General features: G+C 44.9%; 2 protein-coding genes across 8 annotated transcripts in view; both read left to right on the top strand.

The window, feature by feature from the left end:
• LOC311616480 (uncharacterized protein) overlaps positions 1-25,562 on the top strand; it is a 360,599-nt gene that overhangs the window by 228,164 nt on the left and 106,873 nt on the right. The gene's annotated exons all lie outside the window — the stretch shown is intronic.
• Positions 1-25,562, top strand: part of DGKG (diacylglycerol kinase gamma) — a 197,368-nt gene that overhangs the window by 80,408 nt on the left and 91,398 nt on the right. For 6 of the 7 annotated variants that reach the window (XM_084871804.1, XM_084871807.1, XM_084871806.1 and 3 more), the window contains 7 exons: positions 1,351-1,410; positions 3,871-3,950; positions 5,130-5,204; positions 7,800-7,885; positions 12,697-12,786; positions 14,790-14,950; positions 22,224-22,288. In XM_084871804.1, coding sequence (XP_084727930.1) covers positions 1,351-1,410; positions 3,871-3,950; positions 5,130-5,204; positions 7,800-7,885; positions 12,697-12,786; positions 14,790-14,950; positions 22,224-22,288 — 617 coding nt within the window. The remainder of the gene's footprint in view (positions 1-1,350; positions 1,411-3,870; positions 3,951-5,129; positions 5,205-7,799; positions 7,886-12,696; positions 12,787-14,789; positions 14,951-22,223; positions 22,289-25,562) is intronic. The other variant, XM_084871805.1, reaches the window with a different exon arrangement.

Raw genomic sequence — 25,562 nt, 5'->3', positions numbered from 1 at the left:
CAGAAGCAAACTTAATGACAGAATCCATAAATATAAAAGTCTAAGCAACCGTTACGACTGAATGGCCAGAATGAGTAGAACAATCTGTCGACCAGTTGCTATGATGCACACTGACCACCAGGGGAAAAATGCTCAATGCAGGAGTGCCCCCTGGTGGTCAGTGTGCTCCCACAGCTAACCTCCTATAGCCCCTCCTGGGGCTCCAACCCCCCCACCCCATGCTGGCCAGCAGGAGGAGAGGCCGAGGGAGGTTGACCAGCCAGGGGCGATTGGGCTGGCTGGCCAGGAAGTTGGCCACTGGCCAGATGGAGACTGGGGAAGATGGCCCAATTTGGCCCCAATTGCTGCCCAGACAGAAGAACCCACCCATGCACGAATTCATGCACCAGGCCTCTAATAGATTCATAAATAAATTGAGGAATATTTGTATCATGAAATACTACATGGAAAAAAAACAAAACTATGTTTAGATGCAAAAAGGGGATAATCACAAAGATATACTGCTGGTAAAAAGAAGCTGGACTCAAAAAAGACATATTCTTCCCTGCCAGTGTGGCTCAGTGGTTGAGCGTTGACCTATGAACCAGGAGGGCATGGTTTAATTCCCAGTCAGGGCACATGCCTATGTTGTGGGTTTGATCCCCAGTCTGGGGGCATGTAGGAGGCAGCCAATCAGTGATTCTCTCTCATCATTGATGTTTCTATCTCTCTTTCCCTCTCCCTTCCTTTCTGAAATCAATAAAAATACATGTTTTGTGATTCCATTTCTATGAAATTCAAAAGCCAGAGAAAACCAATTAGATATTCATAGTCACAGCAGCATTAGACCTGAAGAAGCAGCAAGAGCAGAAGTTCATCTGGCTGGAGATTTAGATTTGAGCATTTTACTATATGAGAAATAAACCTCCACAAAAATAATAATCATAAATTTAAAAAACTTAAAAAAATAACATTCTCAATGTAACATCATTTAGATAGTGCTAAGCAGAGAAGCCAAATCTAAGATCTTGCTTCTCAGAGCTCAAGCTTCAAAATCAACAAAGTAGATTTCTGTCAATGTTAGCGTTCCCTCTCCCCATGTCCATTCCATTCCAGAGTCTCAAAGTTAATGTTAGAGCAAATGATCACAGAGACCTCGAGAATCCTCGAGAAACCTATAGGGGAACATTTCTTTTTTTAGGGCCAAAGCCCCACTTTGAAACACTTCTCCCCATTCTGTACTGGTTTTCTAATTCTCCTTGTTAACCATTTGTTTTTCTTCTGATTCCTTTTTCTTATATTAGGCCTTCCTCCCCACCCCCACCCACCCACCCCCAAAAAAAGATGCTTATCTTTCCTCTCTTCTCACAGGACAGGCAAGGTGGGAAGTCTGATGGTGACGCGTCAGCCAAGGGTGAACTTGTAATGCAGGTACCTCAGCATCCTGAATATGATCATTCATCCTAAGTTGGTCCAGGGCTGTGGAAAGGAAGACAGGGTTTGGGTGGTAGAGTAATATACCTCAACATTTACTTTCTCATCTGATCAATTATATCATACAAGACACTATTTCCAGCCTCTCAAATTACCTTTGACCACCACACTATGGGAAGGGGGATTGGTTGAGCCTATGGCTGGCCAAATTGGCTTTATCACTTTTTTAAGAATAAGTTGCTTTAGGAACTCCAATATGCTCACCCCTAAAAAAATAATAAGAATGTGGCCTAAAAATATACAATAGATTTTCCAAGATTGCCACACTGTCTCCAGAAAGCAATAGGCCAAAATGAAGCTAATGTATCCAAAAATTCTTCTTTATCCTTAAACACATATTTAAGAACTCATTTTTCACTTGGGTTCACCAATAAACATCTTATCTTTGTGTCTTCCATGGAGCTCCAGGGATTGCAAGGGGAGACAGCTGGTGAGGTACAAAGAGTCCTAACTAGGAAAGAAATAGGAAATGAGGGCCTCCTCCTCTTCCCCTGAACCTTAAGTTTCCTTGTTTAAAAGGAGCACAGCAAACCCTGCACTACCTATCCCCAGAGGATCCCTGAGATTCAATGACAACATGCAGATTAGTGTTTTTAGAAAATTAAAGCATAAGCAATAATAATGGGGAATCTTAATAATGTGAGAAAGCTCCAGGTACCAATAAGGACATAAAGTCAAGTGGGACAGACAAACATGCAATCACAATGCAGGCCTACCAGTTGTTCACAGCTGGCATCCATTTGGTTAGTGTTCATCTGTACTGATTGGGCAATGCCCATGCTGTACAGGTTGTTGAATATTTTGAATACCACTCCCAGAAGTAAAAATTACTCTTCAGACTCCCAAGATGCTTCATACAGACATTTACCCTAAGGCCGATGAGAACATTCTTAAAAATCATAATAATTGGTGCTGTGTGTTTCAAACAGCATGGCTCAGGTTTGCTGCGTTTTCAGCCTGAGATCTGGGAAAGTGAGCATTAGTGAATGTGGAGCAGAGTTGTGTCTATGTATCAGTGTGTCCTTTAGCTAAACCCATGAGTGTTGATTAACTACTCACTCCTGTATCTAGTGTCATGAGGTCCTTGGTATAAGATTTACACACACACACACACACACACACACACACACACACACACACTGCTTTGGAGGTATTTAAAATCCAGTGGCTGTTTTTGAGACATTTACTTGAGAAGATGGAAAACAAATCAACAAGAAACCCAGAAAGGTATTACATGTTTCAAGTGCAATCATTTTATAATAGTTGCAGTAACTAAGGAAAACTTCATAGAGGAAGTAGCTTGTGCACTGGGCCCTGAGGTTGCAAAGAAAGAAGAGCCATTTCAGGGCGCTAAGGAGAAGAAACCAGGGTGAGCAGATCCACAGGGTGGAAATTCAGGAGACACACTCGCAAGGGTGAAAGCTATGATTGGCCAGAACTGCAGCAAGGGTTAGAGTAATTAAGAGATAACAGTTGAATGGGGTTACACTGAAATGCCTCGGATGCCAGGTTAGGAGTTTTAGATTTTATAATCGGGGCAAAAAAGTGTTATTAAAGGTTTTTGAGCAAGAGAAAAGTGACTAATATGACATTCAGTGTGTAAATATCATATTAGTGTGTGTGTGTGTGTGTGTGTGTGTGTGTGTGTGTGTGTGTGTAAATCTTATACCAAGGACCTCGTGACAGGACTTACCTGAACTGGGAAATGCCTGGGCGGTATGGTTGCTGTGGCAACTGCAGAGAGAAAGGGACATTCCAGGGAATGAATTTGGCAGAACAGGGTTTCCCTGGATGACTGGATAAATAATAATGGCATATTTAAATTGAAGCAGGGAGCCAAGAGTGGCAATCAGTTTGATGGGGAAAGAAGATAGGTCAGCGTTGGGACATGTTGATGTTTGGAGCAACCTGATAGTGTGAAGTATGGTTGAAGGTACCCACAGGACAATGAGAAATGAGGAACCAGGGCTCAGGAGGAAAATCGGTGCTAGGGGAATTCGTGGTTAACTCCATGAGCGTAATTTTACTTAGGAATTTGACCAGATGGCATACTGTTAAGGTCATTTTCAGTTGTATCCCTCACAAAATCTAATTTCATGCTGTGGACCCAATGACTCATCATTGTTGAATGATTTGAAGTTACGATGCCATTGTCCCATCTCTTCAAACCCTGTCCCCATTCCCACCACTCAAAGGCCACTCAGGCTGAAGACACTTAGCTGCTTAACCCCTCAAAAACACAGGCAGTGGACAAAGCCCTACCTTCCATCCTCCTCTCCTCCATGACTGTAACTGCTTCCTATCCACCTCTCCCAGATGCTGTCTTAGTATACACTCACAGCTCTTTCCCCCAGTTGGCTAAAACAGAGCTAATTTATTTTTCTTTTACCTTTTAAGTACAAGATCATCCCCACCCCGGGTACCCATCCCCTGTTGGTCTTGGTGAACCCCAAGAGTGGAGGGAGACAAGGAGAAAGGTATGTTCTCTTCTTTTTCAAAATGGAAAGGCCAGAAAGCCTCACTTGGGTCCTTTCTTCCCCTCAGCCATAATAGAGTGGACTGAACAGAGACAGGCAGACCTGGGTTCAAATCCCAGCCCTCCTACTTAATCACTTGATAACCTGGTTCAACTGACTTAATGTCCCTGTGCCTTGGATCCCTTCTCTGTAAATAAATAAGAATTTCTCCTCTCACAGGGTGATTGTGAGGATTAAAACACACACAGTGCTTAGTCTAGGGCCTGCCACATGAGCCATTATTATGGCACCCAGAGACAGACCAAGTTCTGAGATGCCTGTTAACTTCCTAGTCTCTCAAGTCTATTCTTGATTAAAAGATGTGACAGGACTCACTGATCAGGACTTCCTGGCCTATCAAGCCCCTGAGAAAGCAGGACACTCAGCTCACCCGTGAAGGGAATGCCCAGTCCACTGGAAGCATTAAGAGTGGGAGGAGAGAGGGAAAAAGGGCAAAGCAGCCCTGCCCCCAGTCTTGTCAGCTCCAGGATAATGTACAGATGGCATGGGGATCTGGAATCCAAGTTTAAAAATAATAAGTAGGGTTACAGCAACAACTATGAGACCCCTACACTAGTCTAAGGGGCAGAGCATCGCTTCTGAACTGACCTGGTTAGCCTCAAGCTGAGCCTTGAAGCCAAGCCTAGGTGAGGTGATTGCCCCCAGCACTTTCTTCCTGCAGCCTCATCTCCTGTTTCTTCCTGATTCCAGGATTTGGGTGGCCTTCCCTTTGATGCCTCTGTATAGTCCACAAGGAGCAGAACTATACAGCCTAGAACATACAGAACATTTGGGAGAAGGTCTCCACGAAGAAAAAAGCATTAGGAGAATAGAACTTCTGCTCTCTGAGTTCCTCTGCCCTGACTTCTCTGTAAGGGGTGATACTTCTGGCATTGGAGGCTAGAGTCTTGGAGAATGGGGAGGCCTTGAACCAGAGGGTTAGGGCATGAGGGATGCCAGCTAAAGCTGGGACATCAGGGTGTGCAGGGCCTGCATTCAGTCTTTTCTGCAGCGGGGGTTTAAGCAGATCCTCATTCCCACCACGAATGTGCTCCAGAGGTGTTTGCCCTACTGTGGCTTCTCATAATAATATCTCTTTCTCTGCCTCTCTCTCTCTCTCTTTCTTTTTCCCCCCAATAGAATTCTTCGGAAATTCCACTATCTGCTCAACCCCAAACAAGTTTTCAACCTGGACAATGGGGGGCCTACTCCAGGGTATGGAGATATAATTCTTACTCCTAATTTCTCCCCCTTCCCCTTAAATCTCTGAAGAGTATACATTTACGTCAAACCCCTCCCCCTTTTATTTGTGTACTTGTCCTTTTACTCATTTTCTCTTCCTTTCCATACATGTACCCTTCCTCATGGAGGTACTCAGGAACTCTGGTTATGTTTAACTCTGGGAGGCAGCCTCCTGCATGTGCTATTCATTTGATTGACAGGAAGGGAGGGCTGGTACGTTATTTTAAGTTATTCGCAAGACTGTGTTAGCTGGTATCTTCATATTGAGTCATCAGAAAGGAGGAAAGGGTTTCCTTTGCACTGCCATTCAGTTGTTCTGCTGCATGTTGTTGTGGGTCCTTTTAGGATCAAAACAATTGGTTATTCAATGAAATCACTTTTTTTCTGGATTATCCATTTTAGAGATTGTTAAATTCTCTATGACCCTTCTCCTATCATTTGTCTACTGGCTCTTTCACTGGGGAGAGTGACAAGAGGAGGCAGCCCTTCTGCACCTTGATGAAAGGTCTGGAGGGAGGAACAGGGCCTTGTGTTAGCACTAACATGATGAGCTGCAGGGCCCTGTAATCAGAGACGCTTCCAGCATTAGGCAGAGAGCTCTCAAAGGCTGTTCTTACCAGGCAGAGACTGTGCACCAGAAACAAGTGCTGGCCAGAGACTGTGCCTGCTGGGCTGGGATTTTCCTAGCCTCCTAACCTGCCTTCTACACTGAGTCCAGCAAGACCCTCAGAAGGGCTGCCATAAGGACTCTAAAAAAGGAATCTGCCCCTGTCTTTCTTTCTTGACACAACTCTCATTTATGGAAGTGGTAGTGCAAGACCCAGTAAAAGGGAAAAAAAAACAAACCTGAGTGTGGATTCAGCATCTCTCCCACCATTTAAAACTAATTGTGGCTCAGTGGTCACAGTTGGATTCCCAGTCAGGGCACATGCCTAGGTTTTGGGCTCGATCCCCAGTGGGAGTATGCAGGAGGCAGCCAATCATTGATTCTCTCTCATCATTGATGTTTTGATCCCTCTCCCTCCCTTTTCCTTCCTCTCTGAAATTAATAAAAGCGGGGCCCACCTATGCTGTTACAGGTGCCATCACAGTTACCATGACTGCCAATGACTGCTCCATGATGACTTGTGACTAAGCAACAGCATATGGACACCTTTACCAGCCCATTCTCTTTAGGGGCATTTTAATGCTTGAATGCAGTGCTCTTGCTTAACTTCATCTGCCCTAAATTGTTTTTGCTCTGGATGGCGAGCCTAGTGACAACTTCTAGGGCTGCTGTGCTGAGTATCTCAGAGGTGTCAGTCTGTACTCAGACAGACTGTGCAGCTGGTGGACCTCCATTCAGAGTTCACCTTACAGAGGAGAGCAGGAAAGGAAGGGGAAGAGAGGGTTAGTTGTACTGTTGCCAAAAATGAGCAAAATATGGATTCCTCTGCACAAATAATAGAAAATAGAATGTGAGTTTGCCCATACCTGCATCAGTGATCCAGTAAGCCCAGGGATCTTCTTGGACCAGCAGGTTGGGCAAGAAGGAAACACTGAGCTTCTGCTTTCCAAGTCCCACCCCAAGGTGTCCACACCTTTGCTCTGAAACAGAGCTTCTTAATCTTTCTGTATCAGGAACCTGTTTTGCAGTCTGACAAAGCCTGTAAACACCTTTTCAGACTAATATTTTTAATATATAATCAGAGAAATGAATTCTATTGAAAATAGTTATCAAAATGTTAAGAAAACAAATGTGTGATTAGGGAATATGTAGCAAATTCCAGAGGCAGGTCTAATAGCTATTGTAAATTAGAAACAGTAATGTGTATGAATGGTAGTATGAGATATCTGCCTTTACTGTAGCAAAACATTAAGACACTTGTGATTTTGACACCTGACAAAGGCATGGGTATTGGTAATACGTCTGTGATTTGTTGCCTACACTCACAAGAGAAGGAAATGCTAAATTTCAGTAAGAGCTTAGGAAAGATAAGAATGTGATGTTTTTATCTCCAAGTTCATAGTCCTCTGGATTCTATCCACAGACCCCTTGGAAGTTCATTGACTTCAGGTTAACAGCCCTACTCTGAAGGGTCAAGTCCCCCAAGGGGTGATGCTCACTGCACTTAGGTCTGAACCCACAGGAGAGCTAGATAAAGATGTAGCTAGTTGAGTGCATCTGATTTGAAGGGGCAGTTGTGGAGACAGAGCAGGCAGTAGAGCTAACGGGGAATCAAAGTGATAGGGGTTAGTTGTACTGTTGCTAAAATAAGCAAAATATGGATTCCCCTGCACAAATAATAGAGAATGGGGGTGGGGGGAAACCCACAACATTTTCTGTGTTGAATGTTGAGTCAGAGTCTCCTTATACAAGGATGGCCCCTGAGATTCATACTCAATGGTATTGCTGAATAAGTTCTGATTTCAGAATATTAAGTGACCCTCTCAACCCCAAAAGGAATCAAGATTATAACATACTACCAGGGAAAGGGGTGGGGGTGGAGGCACTCCATCTCAAGCAGTGTCAAAAGTCAGCCACAACTTAGCAAACAAGACCATTTGGGCCTTTCTTCTACTTCCCAGGCTGAACTTTTTCCGGGATACTCCAGATTTCCGTGTCTTGGCCTGCGGAGGAGATGGGACAGTTGGCTGGATTTTGGATTGCATTGGTAAGAATGGGATGGAAGGGCTTTCGCAGTTTACTTATAGTAAGTATATTTAAAGTCTGAAGAAGGCAATAAAAAAAAGAAAGAAATGTAACCATGCCCTGTTCATCCTTGTTTCCACTCTTGGACCAATACTTGACTAAATATCTACTTTTGGTGGAAAAACAAAGAAATAAGACCATGGAAGGATTTCCACAGGTACAAATGGAATGGTTTATTTCAGGCCTTGCCTCAAAAAATCTGTCATGGCTGGGGTTTGAGCAATGGCAGGACATGCCAGATTGGATGGTTGGGAGGGGAGGAAAGGAGGGAAAGGAGTAGGTTTGAGACTCCAGGCAGAGCCAAGATTGTGGATAAAGGCAAAAGAACTAAGTATAGATACATATTCCAGGGCAATTCACCTGGATAGGAGTACCAGGAGTTCATTTTTCATTTAGAAGCTTAAATGGAATGGGCATTATAGTGAAACTTTTCAAAATAAGGTACCCAGCTAGATTTGGCAGTGTAACCACTTAGTGTACCAAGAAAATGTTCCAGCTGCAGTCTTCCCATTGCCTGTTTCTGCTATGGTCCAAACCATGGTCACCTCTCACTTGGGTGACTGCAGAAGCCTCAAAACTGCTCTTCCCTTGGGTATCCACATGGCTCACCCCTGGGAAGCTCAGAATGTACATCTATAAAGTGCAGACAAGTGCAAGCAAAGAAAGGCCACGTTGGGCTGTGTCCAACACACCTACATCAGAGGGGCAGTGGTGAGAGCCCAGGCTGGAAATTAGGGTTCCTAATCCAGCTCTGCCTGATCTATGGGTCCTTGGACACATGACCCCCAGTACATATTGGAGACTGACTCAAATCATGGGACAAGAGCATATTTGATATCTAACCCTGGAAAACCTAGATAAATACTGAAATGTGGAACATAAGGATGGGTAAGGGAAGAGCTTGGGAGAGCCATCATTCAAGACCAAGACTGGGCCCAGAGCGCCAAGGGCTGCTTCTCTCTTCCTGTCATTCATTCCACAAATATTGTCTGTGTACCTCCTGTGCCAAGTTCTCCTTGAGACAATGAATAAACAAACAAAAATCCCACCTTCAAGGAGCTTTCCTTCTAGAGGGAAGACACAAGCAATAAACAAAGAAGTAAGTGAAACATAATATATCAGAAAGTGATAAAAATATATATACAGCAAAGCGGGGGCAAAGGGAACACAGCTGTGGATTGAGGGCTGCAATTGAAATCCTGGTGGTCAGGGAAGACCTCTCAGAGCAGATGATGTTTGCATGGGGACTTGGTCAGGGGTGAGCCATGCGGATACCCAAGGGAAGAGCAGTTTTGAGGCTCCTGCAGTCACCCAAGTGAGAGGTGACCATGGTTTGGACCATAGCAGAAACAGGCGATGGGAGACTGCAGATGGAAAATTTTCTTGGTACACTAAGTGGTTACACTGCCAAATCTAGCTGGGTACCTTATTTTGAAAAGTTTCACTATAATGCCCATTCCATTTAAGCTTCTAAATGAAAAAATAAATAAAATTACAAATAATTTTGTATCAGATTCTGGATATCTTTTGAAGGTAAAGCCAGCAGGATTTGCTGACAGACTGCATGTGGGAAATGAGGACAAGAGCAGAACCAAGGATCAGCCATAATGGACCTTGAACAGGGAAGAGCAGGCTGGCCTCCAGGGGTCATAAGCTGACCACCTGGAGGAGCAGGACCAGCACCTGCACACCTGCTGCTTTTGATTCCCTCACTGGCACTTTGGTTACCATAGAAACAGCCCTGCCAAGCAGCCACCCACACTCTCCTGTCACCTCCGGCTTTAGCTGTTTGTGAGAGGAGGAAGGCATCCCCTGGGAGCCAGGAAGGAAAAGCTGATCAGCAGAGGGTGGATGGCTGCAGTACTGAGAACTGATTGCATGGTTTCCTCTCCATCATGAAGGGAAAAGTAGGCTTTGGTGAAAAGTTTTATAAAATTCATCTGCAGAGGATACAGGTGTTAGAAAGAAAGAAGGTCATGTGAGATTATCTGCTTTTACAAGTTAGTGGGTCAAGGAGGAAAAAAACAGTGGTAGAGGAATAATGGCACAGTATTCATTCACTCATTCATTCATTGAATATTGAAGCAATTATTCAGTGCTCTCTACCACCCCCAGTTGGTCCCCTCCCTGATCTGTTCTCCCTCTATAGCCAGAATGGTCTTACCCAAATGTCAACGGGCTCATGATGCAGGTGAAGCACATAAATGACTTCTCATTATTCTTAAGACAAATATGAAAACTCTTCAAATGATCTACAGAAATCTGCATGGTCTAGCAGTTGACCACCTTTCCAGCCTTATACCTCTACCCTTCTCCCTCTAGATTCAAGCCACACAGTTCCTTTCTCAGACCCTTGAATAGACCCACCCCTTCCACCACAGGGCTTTTGCATGAGTTGTTCCTCCTGTCTGGTATGCTCCCTTGGTCTTTGCTGGTCATTTTCTATACTTCAGATCTCAGCTAAAGTGTGGCTTCCCCAGGAGAGCCTTTCCTTACATATCCCCAGCCTCTGTCACCTTATTGCAGGACCACACTCCTTTCATCTTCAGTATAAATTTGAAATTTATGGAAAGACCTCATTAATATCTGTCTCTTCCCTTTGACTACCATTGTAGCCTAAGTCATGGCTTTTTTACCTGCTGTTAGAGCCATAGTACATAGTAGGCCTTCAGCAAGTATGTGTGGGGATACTGTGGTGAATGAGATATATCAATAGTTCCCAGTAGGTTACAGTACATTCAGAGAACAAATGAATAGTCAATTACAAGACACTGTGATGAGATTTTCCCTAGTGCTAAAGAAACATTCTAGAGAGGCAACTAGTCCAGACTAGGGCCACCAGGAAGAAACTCCCAGAGGTAGAATTTGAGATGAGCAACATAGCGCTTGTGATTTAAGGCACTGAAAACATTAAGATGTGGTTGACATGTTGGATGGAAGGTCGGAGGGGTAAGAGATGAGGCTAGCCGAAACCGGTTTGGCTCAATGGATAGAGCGTCAGCCTGTGGACTCAAAGGTCCTAGATTCGATTCCGGTCAAGGGGATGTACCTTGGTTGCAGGCACATCCCTAGTGGGGGGTGTATAGGAGACAGATGATTGATGTTTCTAACTCTCTATCTCTCTCCCTTCTTCTCTGTAAAAAATCAATAAAATATATATTTTTTAAAAATAGGTGAGGCTAGAGAGGAAGGCAGAGCCTGGAAGGGCCTAGTGTGCCATGCTAAGGGGTGATGGGAGCCCCCCCAACAGTGTGAAAGCAATGGACTAATGTGATAAGCCTTGTGGTTCAAATATTGCAAACCTTGGTGAAAGTGTAGAGAACACATGAGGGGGTGGAACTGGAGGCTGAGAGGGCCGAGAGGAGACAGTTGCAACCATACCAGTAGGAAGGAATCATATTATACCTGAACTCAGGCATCACTATGGGGATGGAGAGAAAAGATTGCTTGGAGATCTATTAAGAACTTGATGAGTGAATAAATGTGGGATGAGGGAGAGGGGAAACCTAGGATGGCATCCAGCCTTCTAGCCTCCAAACTGTGAAGATGATTGACTACAGAAGAAAGAGCAGATCTAAGGAAACAAGGGTCTTCCAGGCAAATGGAACAGAATGTGCAAGGGAGGCATAAACACTGACTATGGGTTCTGGGAACAATGAAAAAGTCCATTGTTTTACTCCATCCTCCATCTTAACCCTCCCACTTATAATCTCAGCCCTGGTTTTTGCCAGAGCTCAGCCACTTCTGTCACAAGTCAGACAAGCCAGAGGACCTATGAACTCCTGTTTTGCTGGGGCAACCCTAGTATGATCCTCATGTAGGATGCTGATTCCTGTAGCATCCCAAACCCCTACCAACACTCCCCCATAATATCATTCATGGTCCCTGGCACTAGGGGAACTGAGGTTTATGTAAATAGGAACCCCCTTGAGCCCAATGGGTGTCTGTGCCTCTTTCAACTTTCTTAATCGGCTAACATAAACTTCTGTAGATCTTCAGCCAGATTAAAGCATACATGATCTCCTGTGCTTTCTCTAATGGTTCGGTCTGATGCTGCTTCACACCAGCATGGAAAATAAATTTAGGAATCTGTGTACTTGCAAGTCTGGGAAAAGGTGAAAGTGGCAAACTGCTACATGGGTGCCAAATGACACCTGGCGTTTTTCTGTTAGACACAATGCTATGTTTAAACCTTTGAACATGAATGACTTTAGGTGTGACATCTGCAGTTTTCCAAATGCCTCACCATTCCCTGATGTCTCAAACCCACCTGTGCTACTGTCTATGCACCTGCTTAGCCCTTGAAGAAAGGAGGAGCATGTTTGGAGCTCTAGAGCTCTGGGTTTGGATCATGGCTCTGGAATTACTTTTCCTCTCTCTTCCTCCGTTTCTTCATTTATGACAACCTGCAGGGTTGGTCTGAGGGATAAATGTAACAAGGGCTGGATATCACTAAGGATTAAAGTTGCACAAACTACAGTAACGATTTTTGAGGTTGCTTTCACCCCATAGGAAAGGATTGGGGTGAAATTAGGATGAAGAGATGCAAGTTACAAGGAAACAGATTTCGTTCACTATGAGAAAACCCTTTGTAGTGATCTACACAGTGCAGATGGATATTACTTCAGCAAGTAGTGTGTTCCCCATCATGGGGGGCATTCTAGCAAAGAACGCTAGGGAGGGGTTCAAGTATCAGGTCATGGATAACTAGATAACTCGGACATTCTGTAATCCCATGGCATATGGTTCTCTCATCTTCTTCATGGGTTGCAGACAAAGCCAACTTCACAAAGCATCCACCAGTGGCCGTCCTGCCTCTTGGAACAGGAAATGACCTGGCCCGATGTCTCCGCTGGGGAGGAGGTGAGTCTACCTTTGAGTGGCACTCCCCTGGGGTCAAGCTTTCCAGTTGACAGGGATGCTCCACAGAGCTAGGCTGAACTTTCCTTTCAGGGATCACATTCCACAGACTAATCAGGGGTCAGATAGACTTCATGGCTGTTTCCCTGCCCTGCATTGCAGGCTTATGCTTACCCAATCACTATATTTCCTGTCATCCTGAAACTATCTGCTTACTGCCTGCCTTTCCCAGTAAAACAAGTCAACTTTAAGGTAACGTCTCCTTCCCAGTACTCATCACAGTAAGGGCTCGCTTAGACAGGTATTTTCTACATAAAATTCCCCCATCCCAAATTACTGAATTAGGACTCAGAATGCAGACTGAAAGGCCATATCATTGGCTATTGAGGGCATCTTGATCATCTATCCCCACCCCCAACAGCCATGGACCCTCATTTTGAATATTTCAGAAGAGAGAACTCAAAGTGGTAACCAGCTTACAAGGCAATAGCAGGAACTAAGTTGAGAACTTCCCAAACTACAACAACCCCTGGTGGAGCTGGGCATGCTCCAGAAAGTGCAGAAGTTCAGATCAACCCAAGGAGCCCACAGATCAGTCTGGCAGACAGGATTAGAGTGAGACCGAAGATGGCTGATCAATTCAGAGAGCAATTCAAAACCAGGCCAGGCCGCAGTCAGTGTTCAGAGGCTGGTGCATTGCTTGGGGGCAGAGCAAGTGAGATCCAGCCTAGCAGGAAGTTGGCAAGCACTGGAAGAGCTAGCTACCAGGGTCCTCAGTGCACACTGAGGCTAGAAAAGAACCCTCTGTTCAGAGGGACAGGTAGAGGGTGACCCCGCACTGTGAGCACTAGGCAGCAGAGACAGACACCAATTTCATGCAGGAAATCCCGCCTGCACTCCCAGATAGTTTTAAGGCTTTCTGCTATAATATATAGCTGCTACCATTGCTATCTTATAGGCCATCCCCCAAGTTGCTGACCAAGCCCCTCACAACTTGAAAATACTCCTCAAGATTGCCCCAAAAGTAAGCAGGAACATAGAAGTGTTATTTGAAAGAAAAGACTGTCTCTCCCACTTACCCCTCACTACTTATGATACACATTCTATGTTAGTTTTCTATTGCTACATAACAAATTATCATAACATAGAGGCTTAAAACACCCATTTTTTAGCTCCCAACCAGAAGCCCTAGCACAGGCCCTCACAGGCTGAAACCTGGTCTCACTAAAGCTTCCGGGAGAATTGGCTTTCAAGCTCACTCAGGTGTTTGGCTGAATTCAGTTCTCTGTGATTATAGGATTAGGGACCTGTTTCCTTGCTGGTTGTCTGCCTTGTCTGCCGGGACCACTCTCAGAGGCAGGAGGCCTCCCTCATGACTTGCCAGATGGGGTCTTTCCCTCTTCAAAGCTGGCAATAGAGAATCTTCCCCATGTCGAATCCCTCTCAAGCTTCAAATCTATTTCTTAAGAAAAGCCCAGTCCTTTCTGAGGACTCCTCCAATTAGGTCAGCTCCACCCAGGATACTTCCCCTTTGTCAAAGTCAACTGTTTTACATTATGTATCTAATTGCCTCTTATTCATGGGACCAGGGCAGGCAGGAATTGGCTGGGGTGAAGGAGGTCATCTTAAAATCCTGTCTACCACACTGTCCCTCTCTAACATGACATAATCTGGAAATGGGTCCTTCCTTCTCTGATATGCAGCTTCCCAACCACCCCGTCCACCAAGTCTCCAGGGCTTGCTTCGGCAATACAGCCTGCCCACTTTTGGCCAGCCCCCCTCCTCCCCTGCTGCTCTGGCTTTCAGATCACCCCAGCTTCTTTCTAATTGCTCCACGTTGCCCTCTCCTTCTCTGTGGCTCAGGGAACCTAAGTATTTCTGGCCCGCAGGCACATTGGGGGACTCCAGGTCTCAGATGCCCACAGAATTCCCTGCTCTGAGCTGCCTGTACATCAGCGACAACTTTGCTTTCTGCTTTGGGACAAATGTAGTGTTATTTTCCACAGGCTATGAAGGGGGAAGCCTGACAAAAATCCTGAAGGAAATTGAGCAGAGCCCCTTGGTGATGCTGGATCGCTGGCACCTGGAAGTCATCCCCAGAGAGGAGGTGGAGAACGGGGACCAGGTCCCGTATGACATCATGAACAACTACTTCTCCATTGGTGTGGTGAGTTGGCCATGGATTGCCTTTCTGCATGGAAAAGAAATGCTTGGGCAGGCAGGAAAGGTTCTGGTCCATTAATGTCCCCACCCCCCACCCCACCTGGTCTCACCTACTCTTTACTTCTCCTGGCTGCCTCCAGCCTTGAGTTATGTCCAAGCATCCTCACATCTGGACATCTTAGCTGTACCAAGCCCTCATCCTTGGTTATATGGGAAATTCCTTCTCCAATAATTTTAACTACCTGAAGAAAAGACAGGACATTTTAAGAAGACATATTTACCCTTTGGATAATTTGAAGCAGTTAAAGAAAAGCAACACCAAGAAATAATCAAGAGGTGCAAGGTCAGGAGACTTTCACACAAGCTTCCAGAGGTGTAACTCTGTCTTCCAGGGAGGACTGTATGGGTCCAAGCAGCTTCACTGGCTTAGCTCTCAGAATTCCTTCTCTCCTGTTTTCTCCCTGTGTAAATCACTGTGGCTTCTTCCCTGGCTGACCCCTCTGGCTGAGCTCTATGCTCCTCCTTGGTGCTCCCACAGCCCTCTGTATTTATCCCATCAATGCACTCGCTGCATTAGGTTGAAAGACTTGGTTGAGTGTGCCCATCGCTTCCCCCTCCCCCTGCCCTCTGCCAACACACACACACACACACACACACACACACACACACACACACACACGTAGTGCCACATTTCTTTTTCTTCCTGCAGCCGCCAGCACATCTAATGCAGCACAGTTATGCTATGTTAATTAACTCAACTTCTGATCCGAAGAGGATTGGATGGACACTGCTTCCCAAACTGTTGGGGACAGGATGGGAGAGAAAATGGATCCAACACTGCCAAAAATAGAGCTGGGGTTTGGGAAGCAGGTGCAACAAAGACAGTAGCATTTACTGAGCTCCTACTCTGTGCTCTCCACTGTGCCAGACTTTATGTATTCTAGTCCTCAGAGAGGGCAGAGCTAGCACATACATGCTGTGCCCCATTCTGAAGCCAGGCTCGTTCCTCAGTGTCCCTGTCTTGGAATTATGTTGTCCAGCTCCATATGTATTTGAGTCCCTCCAGACCCCAACTATGTGGTATCTGCACTCCTCAACCATCCTCACCTGTGCCTCTTTTGACAATATTTTGGTGGTTAAAAAGAGAGAGAGAGAAGAGGAAATTATAAAGACACTATACAAGAGCAGGTTTAAGGAAAGGATTTTGTTTTTTAATAAGAAGAGTAGAAAGAGAACTACGGAAGCAGAAAGGATTACTGCTAATAATAATACCTTAGATTTATAAAATTTATAATTTTCCATAAGTACAGATATTTTCTTGATTCTTATGACTGCACTGATTCTTATGACTCCATTTCACAGGTGAGGAAACAGAGACAAATTAAGGGATTTGCCTTCTTTTTTTGACTCCTAATCCAGCACTCTTTTTCTACTACTAAAACAGCAGAGAGGCATTGCTGGGCCCACAGTCAGGTTCTGAGAGGATGGAGGTGTTGGACCAGAAGTAAATTCAGGGGTCTCTGTGTTTATCTCCCCATCTCCCTTGGTGTCAGGTGCGGAGACAACATTCCCTAGGCCTTTTCCAGCACTCCTCTCCGGTGACCTTGGTAGTCTCCTCCTTCCTCTTCTTGGCTCAAAGGCCCCTTTCCTTTTCAGACCACCTGCTTAGGCTCCACTTCCCGCAATGGGAACATGCAATCTCCACCCGCTACAAATCAGACATGACTGGCAGATTTGGCATCAAGGGAGCTTCCCATCATTACCTTTTCACAAAAACTCAAGTCTTTCCCCATAACAACTAGAATATAACTTGCTAACATTTATTGGGTACTTACTGCACACCAGGCATAGTTTTCCTGTTGGTAAATATTGTCATTATTCTTTAGTATTTTGTAAGAAGGAGCTACAGCTTAGAAAGATACAGAGTGCTGGAGCCAGGAGCCAGTACTGCCTGGAACCAAGAGCCCACTGAGCTGTGAACCATGAGCCCTGCAGCCTCTGCACAAATCCCTCTGTCTTCATGCCACCAAACCGGCAGCATCTGGGTGGGGGGATGTAGATGAATAAAAATTTAATGTTTGCTGACTCACCACCTATGTCCCTTGTCAGAAATGCAAATTCTACTCCCTGACAGATCCTGATTCCACTCCAACCCACAGTTTTACTTCCTTACAATGATTCAGTTGGTCTGGACAAAGTCTGGAAATTTGTGTTTTTAACAAGCCCCCGAGATCATGCTGATGTAAATGGTCCCTAGGAAGTCTTCAGTGAGTGAAGACTATTCATTATAGCAGAGAATAGTCAAAGGAAGTAGTTCTTTAAGGAGCAGAAACCAGAACTGAAATAAAGGAGAGAAAAGACAGGCAGGGAAAACCAGCACCTATAAGCAACTAGCCAGAAGTGAGAGCTGAGCCACAGGACAAGTGACCTTCCTTCAACCCCAAATCTTCTCTCTTACACACTCTAGCTCTAGTTGCCAAAAATACCCCTTGCTTGTCTCTACACAGTGCCATATGCAAAAGGGGGAGGGGAGGCACGCACTCAGTATTAGCTAACGAAATGGATGGACACAATAAAAGAGAATAGACAACCTCCCCTCAACTAGATGACCAAGCCTAATCCCCAGAGCCAACACTGATCATGATTTTAATTCATTATTGCAAATAAACTGGGATGGGAGGGAAGAAGGCCAGCTAATTGTCCCCCAAGGAAATGCATGCAAACAGATTCTCCATCACACTCCGTGGTCAAGCTATTTATTTGCCCCAGGCTGGCTTACAATAATCCAATCTGTCCATCCTTCAAATTATGAAGAACTTCACAGCCTCTTTCCTTATAATCCCTCCAAACATCTTTAGCTTGTGCATATTTAATATTTTATTGCAAAGCAGTGAGGAACCAGGGCTGTTTTTTTATCTCCGTGGTGTGCCCTTAGCCTTCTTGCAATAAAATGTTTGCAGGGTTTGTGTGCTCGCTCTTTAAAAATTGGAAAGGGAAATTCTTGAGAAAACAAGTAGCCAAGACACAACCCTAACAGAATCAGGGCCTGACATTTGCAGAAGCTCTTGCTCCCTGTTTGACTTCCCAGACTTTGTAAGACGAGAAGTAGGTATGTAAACCAGCCCATGGTTTTACTTCCTATGATGATTAGAGTTGGCCTCCTTTGGCAAAGAGAGCCGTGCAGTCTTTGGCTCTTTTGAAGGACTTGAAATAACTGTTGATATCAAATGTCTGCTGCCTTACACTTACAAAGGTGATGACAGTGACCGCTGCTGTGGAGCCCGTAGGTGGTAAAGAACTTGCCCTGATGTTTCACTGGCCCCCTCGTTACCATAAAAACCTATTTAATAGAGGGAGGGACTGGGAAAACGCTCCTGGCCTAAGCAAGGAGTGACTCTGGCCTCATTGTCACTGCATTCCCGTCACCCACATACATGCCAGCTCCCATTGGTAAAGCGTGGAGATAGTTGGCCTTCTCAGTCCCTCTGATAACATCCATTGGCAGGAGATTTTGAACATAGTCATTCAGGACGCTACTTCCTCTGGCTTCTCTGCCCTCCTCGTCTCTGCTCTTTATTTTTGGATTGGCAGAAATGTCAGGATGGCCAGGTATCAGTGACAGGAAGTTTGGGACTGAAGTAATTCCCAAGGCATGTGTAGCTCTGAACGCCTCAAAGGCTCTGCTGAGTGAACAGCTAATCCCTTGATTCAATGAGATCTATTTCTGATGTTGGGGAGCCCCAGAGGGCAAGGAGATGCCCCAGTCATCACACTAACCCATGTGCCATTCTGCACCTTACAGACTAAACTTATCAGACTTCACCAGCCAAGTTTCCACAATGGTACACCTCCTACCTATTGAATATTAGGGAATTTATATATTTTTTTTAAATCATCATTGTCCCTGCAGCTTTGGACTCTTTTAGCCTCAGGTTTTTGTCTGTCACCTGTGAGAGCCATGGAAGTACTAAAACAATGGGACTCACTGAAAGGAGTCTTGGACAAGAGTTCACCACTCTTTTTAATCCCCCAATATGCCAGAATTTTTCAGGACAATCCAAACTTCAAATAATCTGTTTTTTGTCTCCTTTTTATCTGCATAAGTTGTCAAATTGATTTAGAAATGCATTGTCCAATATAGTAGCCATTAGCCACACGTGGCTATTGTGTACTTGAAATTGGACTAATCTAAATTGAGAGATACTGTAAGTGTAAAATAAATTTCAAAAATGTGATATGAAGGAATTTTAAATATTGCTATAATATTTATATTAGTTACATGTTATAAGGATAGCATTTGTTAATTAAAATATATTGTTAAAGTTAATTTCCTCTCCTTTCACTTTTTTAATGTGACTACTAGAAAAAAATTTAAATTTATTTCTACTGGACATCACTGGCCTAGACATCCCAGCATTTCAGAGTTCAAACACTGCTGCTTAGATCTGGAAGGGGCACAAAAATATTTTGTCCAACTGTGCGATTGGAGTTTTAGTACCAGAAAGAGTAGCCACACTGTCATCTTGCCTTTACCCCACACTTCATAGAAAGCACCCCAGAGAGCGAGGCCATCAGAAATGTCATCACCACATCCGCAGGCTTGCAATTCCCATCTACCACCCACTCCCTTCAAAACAGAATTCTCCTTTTGCTGTAATAAATACCAAAAGGGGGTTTGAACCAGTGTAGCACTGGTTTCAAAAATGTAAATAAAATCACGACTGAATGTAAGGACAGCCAGCTCAGTTCTTGAAAGAGAGAAGCTCAACTAAGGGTAAAAGTGAATCTTGACTCTCTTTTTGACCCCCAGATAGGGAAACATGATCAGAGCCTTGGCCTGCATTGCCTTTTTGAGAATGAATAGCAACGGAACTGCTCAGCTCTCCTTTGCCATGTTGTGCATTTACCAAGGAATTGCACTGTCAGATTAGGGCCCACGTGCTTGACTAATAATGTTGTAAAAGCTGTTCTTTGTGAAAAAAGAAGTTTTGCAAAACCTAGGATAATCGGAACTACACAGTGGGAGGGGTCTGTGCACATGTCCCAGAGAATAAAAAGGGCAGAAGCCAGTCGCAGCAGCATTGGGGACAGGGAATCATGGAGTACAAATCATGCCCGGCAACACATGATTGCCTTTTTCTTTTCTTTTCTTTTTTTCCGACAGAAGAAAATTGGTGCCTCAAAGGAACACGAGCAGATGGGATATGTTCTTGAATTCTAGAGAAGCATTTGACAGATGTCAGTGAATTCAGTTCAGAGTGTTCACCAAAACTTGCTCAGGGAGAGGGCGGGGTGCGCAGTCTATCAGCCTGAACCGCTGCTGCAGGAGAGCTGCACAGGCTGCACAGGCCCAGGGACAGAGGCCTCTGGGGGCTTGTGCATCTCCCACTGTGTGTCCACTGGGTGCCTGCCTAGCCAAGACCTTCAGCTCCTGATGTGTCTTAAACTAAAAACTAAACCAATACCTAGTTTAAACGTAACATTTTAAAAACATGATTTCAGCAAGGAGTGTTTGCCAACACAAAATAAGCCCATATCCTTGACTTTCCCTTTCAGTAGTGGGCTGCTAGCTGGCTTCACTCCTCTGCCAAGTGTAAATATCACAAAAGCTCCTCTTGGCCCCCCTCACTAGCTTCTAGACTTTCAGTCCCCACCTTTAACTTGTATTTTACTCACCACACACAGCACATGCTCAAAAAATGCCTCTTTGCTGCACTATACCTCCTTATCTTAAAAAAAAAATTTTTTTTTCAGGGAAAAAATTGTAGAGTTTCTATATTAAGAGCCAGAATTAATATACACGAGCTGAAAATCCACTGTATGAAATTTCAGTTCTCTTTTAGCCACATATTACAGTAAATTGTCTGTCTTTTTCCCCTGAACAGATCTGAATAAGCTCTCTTGTTTTTGGTCATTCCCCCAACCCCAGCCAAATGAACTCATATATTTTGTAGTCCACCAACTGCACCTAAAGTGCTGGCGTGTGCCATGGGGCTGAGGGGGGTAAAAGGGTGTGATGAAGTCTTCTGCTGGAAAACCAGACTATTAACCAGGGTGGAAGACCAAGTCTGAGGAGGAAAGATGAGTTCATTTTCAGGTCTGAAGCTCAGGGTTGGTGCTAGGGATATGCTAGGGACTGTATCTAGATGCTAGGAACAACCAGGAGAACGGGAGATGCAGTATCGGCAACAGATTGGACTCGGGGATAAGAAAGTTCTGACCCGAGGATGGAGAGCCCAGAGCAATTGCCAGGGGAGCCATCCTCTCTGTGACTTCTGAGGAGAAGGTGGCCAGGAGTGCAACAAAGGGATGTGCTGAGAGGAGGGCAGCAAAGTGCCCGTAGAATGGCACTTCTGACTCTGACTGACCTTGGGGTGAGCTGCTTCCAGGAGCGATCAAGAAGCAGAAGCCAGAAGTTTAAACAGATTTTTAAAAAATCTATTAAGCATGTTTACCCAATGCTACAATTATTCCTACTATTAGGAATGACTAAGAGTTAATATATCAGAGCATCTGCCAACGTCAGTTTTCTGGTTTTGATAATGCATGCTAGTTATGTAAGACGTTATCACTGGGGGAAGCTGGGGGGAAGGGACACAGAACTCACTGTACTATTTTTGCAACTTCTTGTGAGTCTTAAAATATTCCGAAATAAAAAGTATTGTTTTAAAAGATATGGCAAGATATATCCAGAAGCTCGCCCTCAGTACACACACACACACACACACACACACACACACACACACACTCTCTCTCTCTCTCTCTCTCTCTCTCTCTTTTACTCTTTCACTGCTCACAGACCCAGACCCCCTCTCTCTTCTCGAAAAGCAGTGGCTTGCCGAAACCGGTTTGGCTCAGTGGATAGAGCGTTGGCCTGTGGACTGAAATGTCCCAGGTTCGATTCCGGTCAAGGGCATGTATGTTGGTTGCAGGCACATCTCAGGTGTACAGGAGGCAGCTGATCCACGTTTATAGCTTTCTATCCCTCTCCCTTCCTCTCTGTAAAAGATCAATAAAATATATATTTTTTTTAAAAAGAAGAAAAAAACAAAAAAAAAAGCAGTGGCTGTTCCCTTCGCTCACCCTGAACTATGGCTGGGCAGAGGGGAATACTGCAAGGAGTCTACGCCCATGGGGGCACTACACCCTACCCTGGAACCTGCTGTTCTCCCCCGAAGTTGGGGGATTCCAGTGAGAGCCTGTGCTTCCCTTCTGTCCACCTCGTACCTTCCATGACCACTAACCAGGGATCTGCTTTCTGTCTCTTTCCCTTTCAGGATGCTTCCATTGCACACAGATTCCACGTGATGAGAGAGAAGCACCCTGAGAAATTCAACAGCAGGTAAGAGGGCCTGTGGGCTGCAGCGCTGCCCCAGCCCCGCCCCGCGCGAAGCCCGGTCTCCATCTGCTCTCGCTCATCCTGGGGTTCTTGGCCCGGCTGCCCAGGGACTTCACTTTCCTGCCACGTTGCCGGAAGGAGGGGTTCCATTTCCAAGCAGAAAACAGGTCAGAGACCTGCGGCAGCCTAGCTCCTGCCCCCTCCCAGCAGATGATGTGCGGAGGGAGGAATGGGGCGGATGGGGCGGGTGGAGTGCGGGGAGGAGGGAGTGATGCCCAGCCATGAGGAGTGGAGACTGTTCCTGGCTAAGTGGAGCCCTCCTGGGGCTCGGCCGTCCGCTTTCTCCAAAAGTGCCACCCTTACCCCCACCCCTGGCCGCCACGATTCCTCTGGGGAGGGGGACAGGCGAGGGGCGGGCAGGGGCCTCAGCTTCTTTCTGTCTTAAAGGCGAGGGGGTGGCAGTTCCAGGCTTCGGAGGGCGTAGCCTCCGCCTCCCCTGCCAGCAGAGGGCAGCAGAGGGAGGTCCTGCAAGGGCGGGGGGATGGGGGGGGGGGGCGCCCGCAGAGCCCACCAGATCCCAGCCCCAGCCTTCACACCCCGAGTCCTTACTGAAATGAAAATAAGAATAAAAAAGATCATTTGCAAATAAAAGCAAACCCTCCTTGCTGGCGGGAGGGATTTTTCAAGAAGTGAGTGGTTGACTGGCATATAGCTATTCCTGGGATTGATAAATTACTTTTTCCCCTTCTTTCTTTTATTTTCTTCACGTTAGTTAATTTCCATCATGTCTCTTTCCTCCGTGTTGTACCATTTCAAGATGACCTCTGGGCCCCACTCTGCCCTCAGACAGGTGGGGAAGAAGGCCTCACCCTGAGCTGGATGGGCTGAGTTTAGCCCTCAGGGTTCTCAGGGTTCTCTTGAATGCCGTGGTCTGGTGTTATCTGAAGACATTCCTTTAAAGCCCATTCCTGAAAAGCGCCATCATTTTCGTTCCTACTCCTTCCCCCTGACCCCACAGTCTGGGAAGTTAGAAAGAAGAAAGTCTTTTTTTAGAGATCAGAAACTGAACATAAGGAAGCTACTTCAACATCAGGAACATTAATGTGTGGCATCTAATAGTAGCTGAACTAATCTTCTTAGGGTGTGTATTCTGTCACAGGCATATTCCGTTGCCTGCACATGCACAGACCGTGCACACTCACAAAACACTATCAACAGGTATATTTTCAGCTCCTACTCCTATTATAGTCACAGACTTACAGATCAGATGACTGTCTTCTCACAATCTTTTCCACTCTCATATATATACAAAATCACTTTTTTTTTTTTAAGTACTTCTCTTCCATCCACTCCAAACTTTTATGGTCCTCTTCTCATGCAGGTACCTTTATACATACTCATACACACATGCTTGTTATGATGCCACATGGTTGTGAGATCCGTGGGGGTTCTGTTTATTCATTTATCCATTGAAAACATATCACATTCCAGGTGCTGTTCTAGAAGTCATTTGAATAAGCATGTGAGGGGAGAGGGGCTCTCAGTCCTCTGGTGGAGACAGACTAGAAGGCAGATGTTCATGAGTTGAGCGTTAAATGTAGTGGATCCAGGTGACCTATGGGAGCACAAAGCAAGGGCATCGAACTTGGTGTGGAGGGCTTTCCAACAACAGAGATGCCCAAACCAAGACACAGAAAACAAGTGTGTGTTTTCTAAGTTAACAAAAAAAGAGAGGGACAACCCAAGGAGAAGAAGCTAAATGTTCACATGGATACAAAGAAATATAAGAATGCGGCATGTTTGAGGAAGAGCAAGTTGTGCAGTGTGATCAGTCATGTGGCTTCTTGGCTCAGGAAAAAGTGAAACCTCTGTAGCTGGTAGAAAGCAAGGAAGCACAGGGAGGGAGACCTGCCTCTATAGTCCAAAGACCCATAGGTCAACATATGACATAAATAGAGCAAACATCTATCACTCACATGGTTGAATACAACAAGAAAGATACCTCTGTCAGAAAATGTTATAATTATGCATTTCAATGCAAAGTATGAACAAATTCACTGCTCTCTGAATGAGTGTTTTTCCTTCCTGGTTAGGTACATGCCTCACCTTTCACCTGATTGAGGTCAAGGTAGTGTGATCACCTAGAATGACAGGCATGGGGATTTGCATGCAAATCCATGTGCCTGCTAATACGTGAAGACATTGTAGTAGAGGTAGGTCCTGTTTCACAAGGTCCCAGAACACTTTCTATTAAGAGCTTTGAGTCCGAGCTGCTTCTTTGAGAACCCCTTCTTATTCACATTAAACATACCCAGGAGTGCCCGATTTGTCCACTGAGAGGCAGGCAAGCAGCCATTTTCTCTAAGCTTCCTTATTTAGCTTTGGAGATAGTTTTAAATAGGCAGGTGGTTGTTGCCATGGTTACCCCATTACACCAGCGGCTAAACTTAGGAAAGGCCTCAAGGGATAGGAAGAAAGCTTGATATCAATATCAGAATTTGGAAATGTAAACAATATTATCAAACAAGGCTTCATTTTACTCAGCTGAATTTAGGTTTTCCAAAGAGTAGTCACTGTTTGGCTAGCCGCCCTTACCATTAATGCTCAGGACTGGGTCCTTAGGGATAACCCTGAGGTTAAATCTAGGGAGTTATAACTGTTTTGTTTTGTTTTGAACATGGGACTGTGACTAGTCTGGACTGAATTTATTAGGAAACTTCAATTTTTCTCAAAACTCATTGAGTTTTCAAGGCTACTGTAACAAGAATCCTTTACCCGAGGTGCAAACACTGTGGAAGCTCTGAGGACACTTTGACATTGTATGCAAGATATTGAATATATTTTTCTGGAGAAACTATCAGAAGGTTCTTGGAGGGATCCATAACCCTCCAATGCTTAAAAGTTACAGTTCTGAGGCCTCTTTGAATCCTAACAGGCATCAACTATTGGGATTTCTATAAGGTCTTCCCCTGATGGAAGCAATGTTCCCTGGTGGAACTGCATTGTTAATGGAGCAAGAATCAGATCCATGGGTGCAAAAGATGAGCTAAGTGTGATAGTCAAGGAGGAGAAAAGGCCTTTGATGGTAGAGAATATATTTTGGATATATTCTACTTCTAATCATTGACAGACTAAATATTAATTGCTAATTTAGGAATGTTATGAAAATTATCATCTCATTATTGGTATAAATCATAGAAAAAAAGACTTAATACAACTGAGATTTAACACATTAGAAAGTGTTTTAGGATACAAGAGTAAGTAAGACATGGTCCCT

This window comes from Pipistrellus hanaki (assembly GCF_964339955.1).
Source record: "Pipistrellus hanaki genome assembly, chromosome: 2".
NCBI lineage: Eukaryota > Metazoa > Chordata > Mammalia > Chiroptera > Vespertilionidae > Pipistrellus > Pipistrellus hanaki.
Note: the sequence above shows the minus strand (reverse complement) of the source record. Positions and strands in the feature narration are given on the sequence as shown.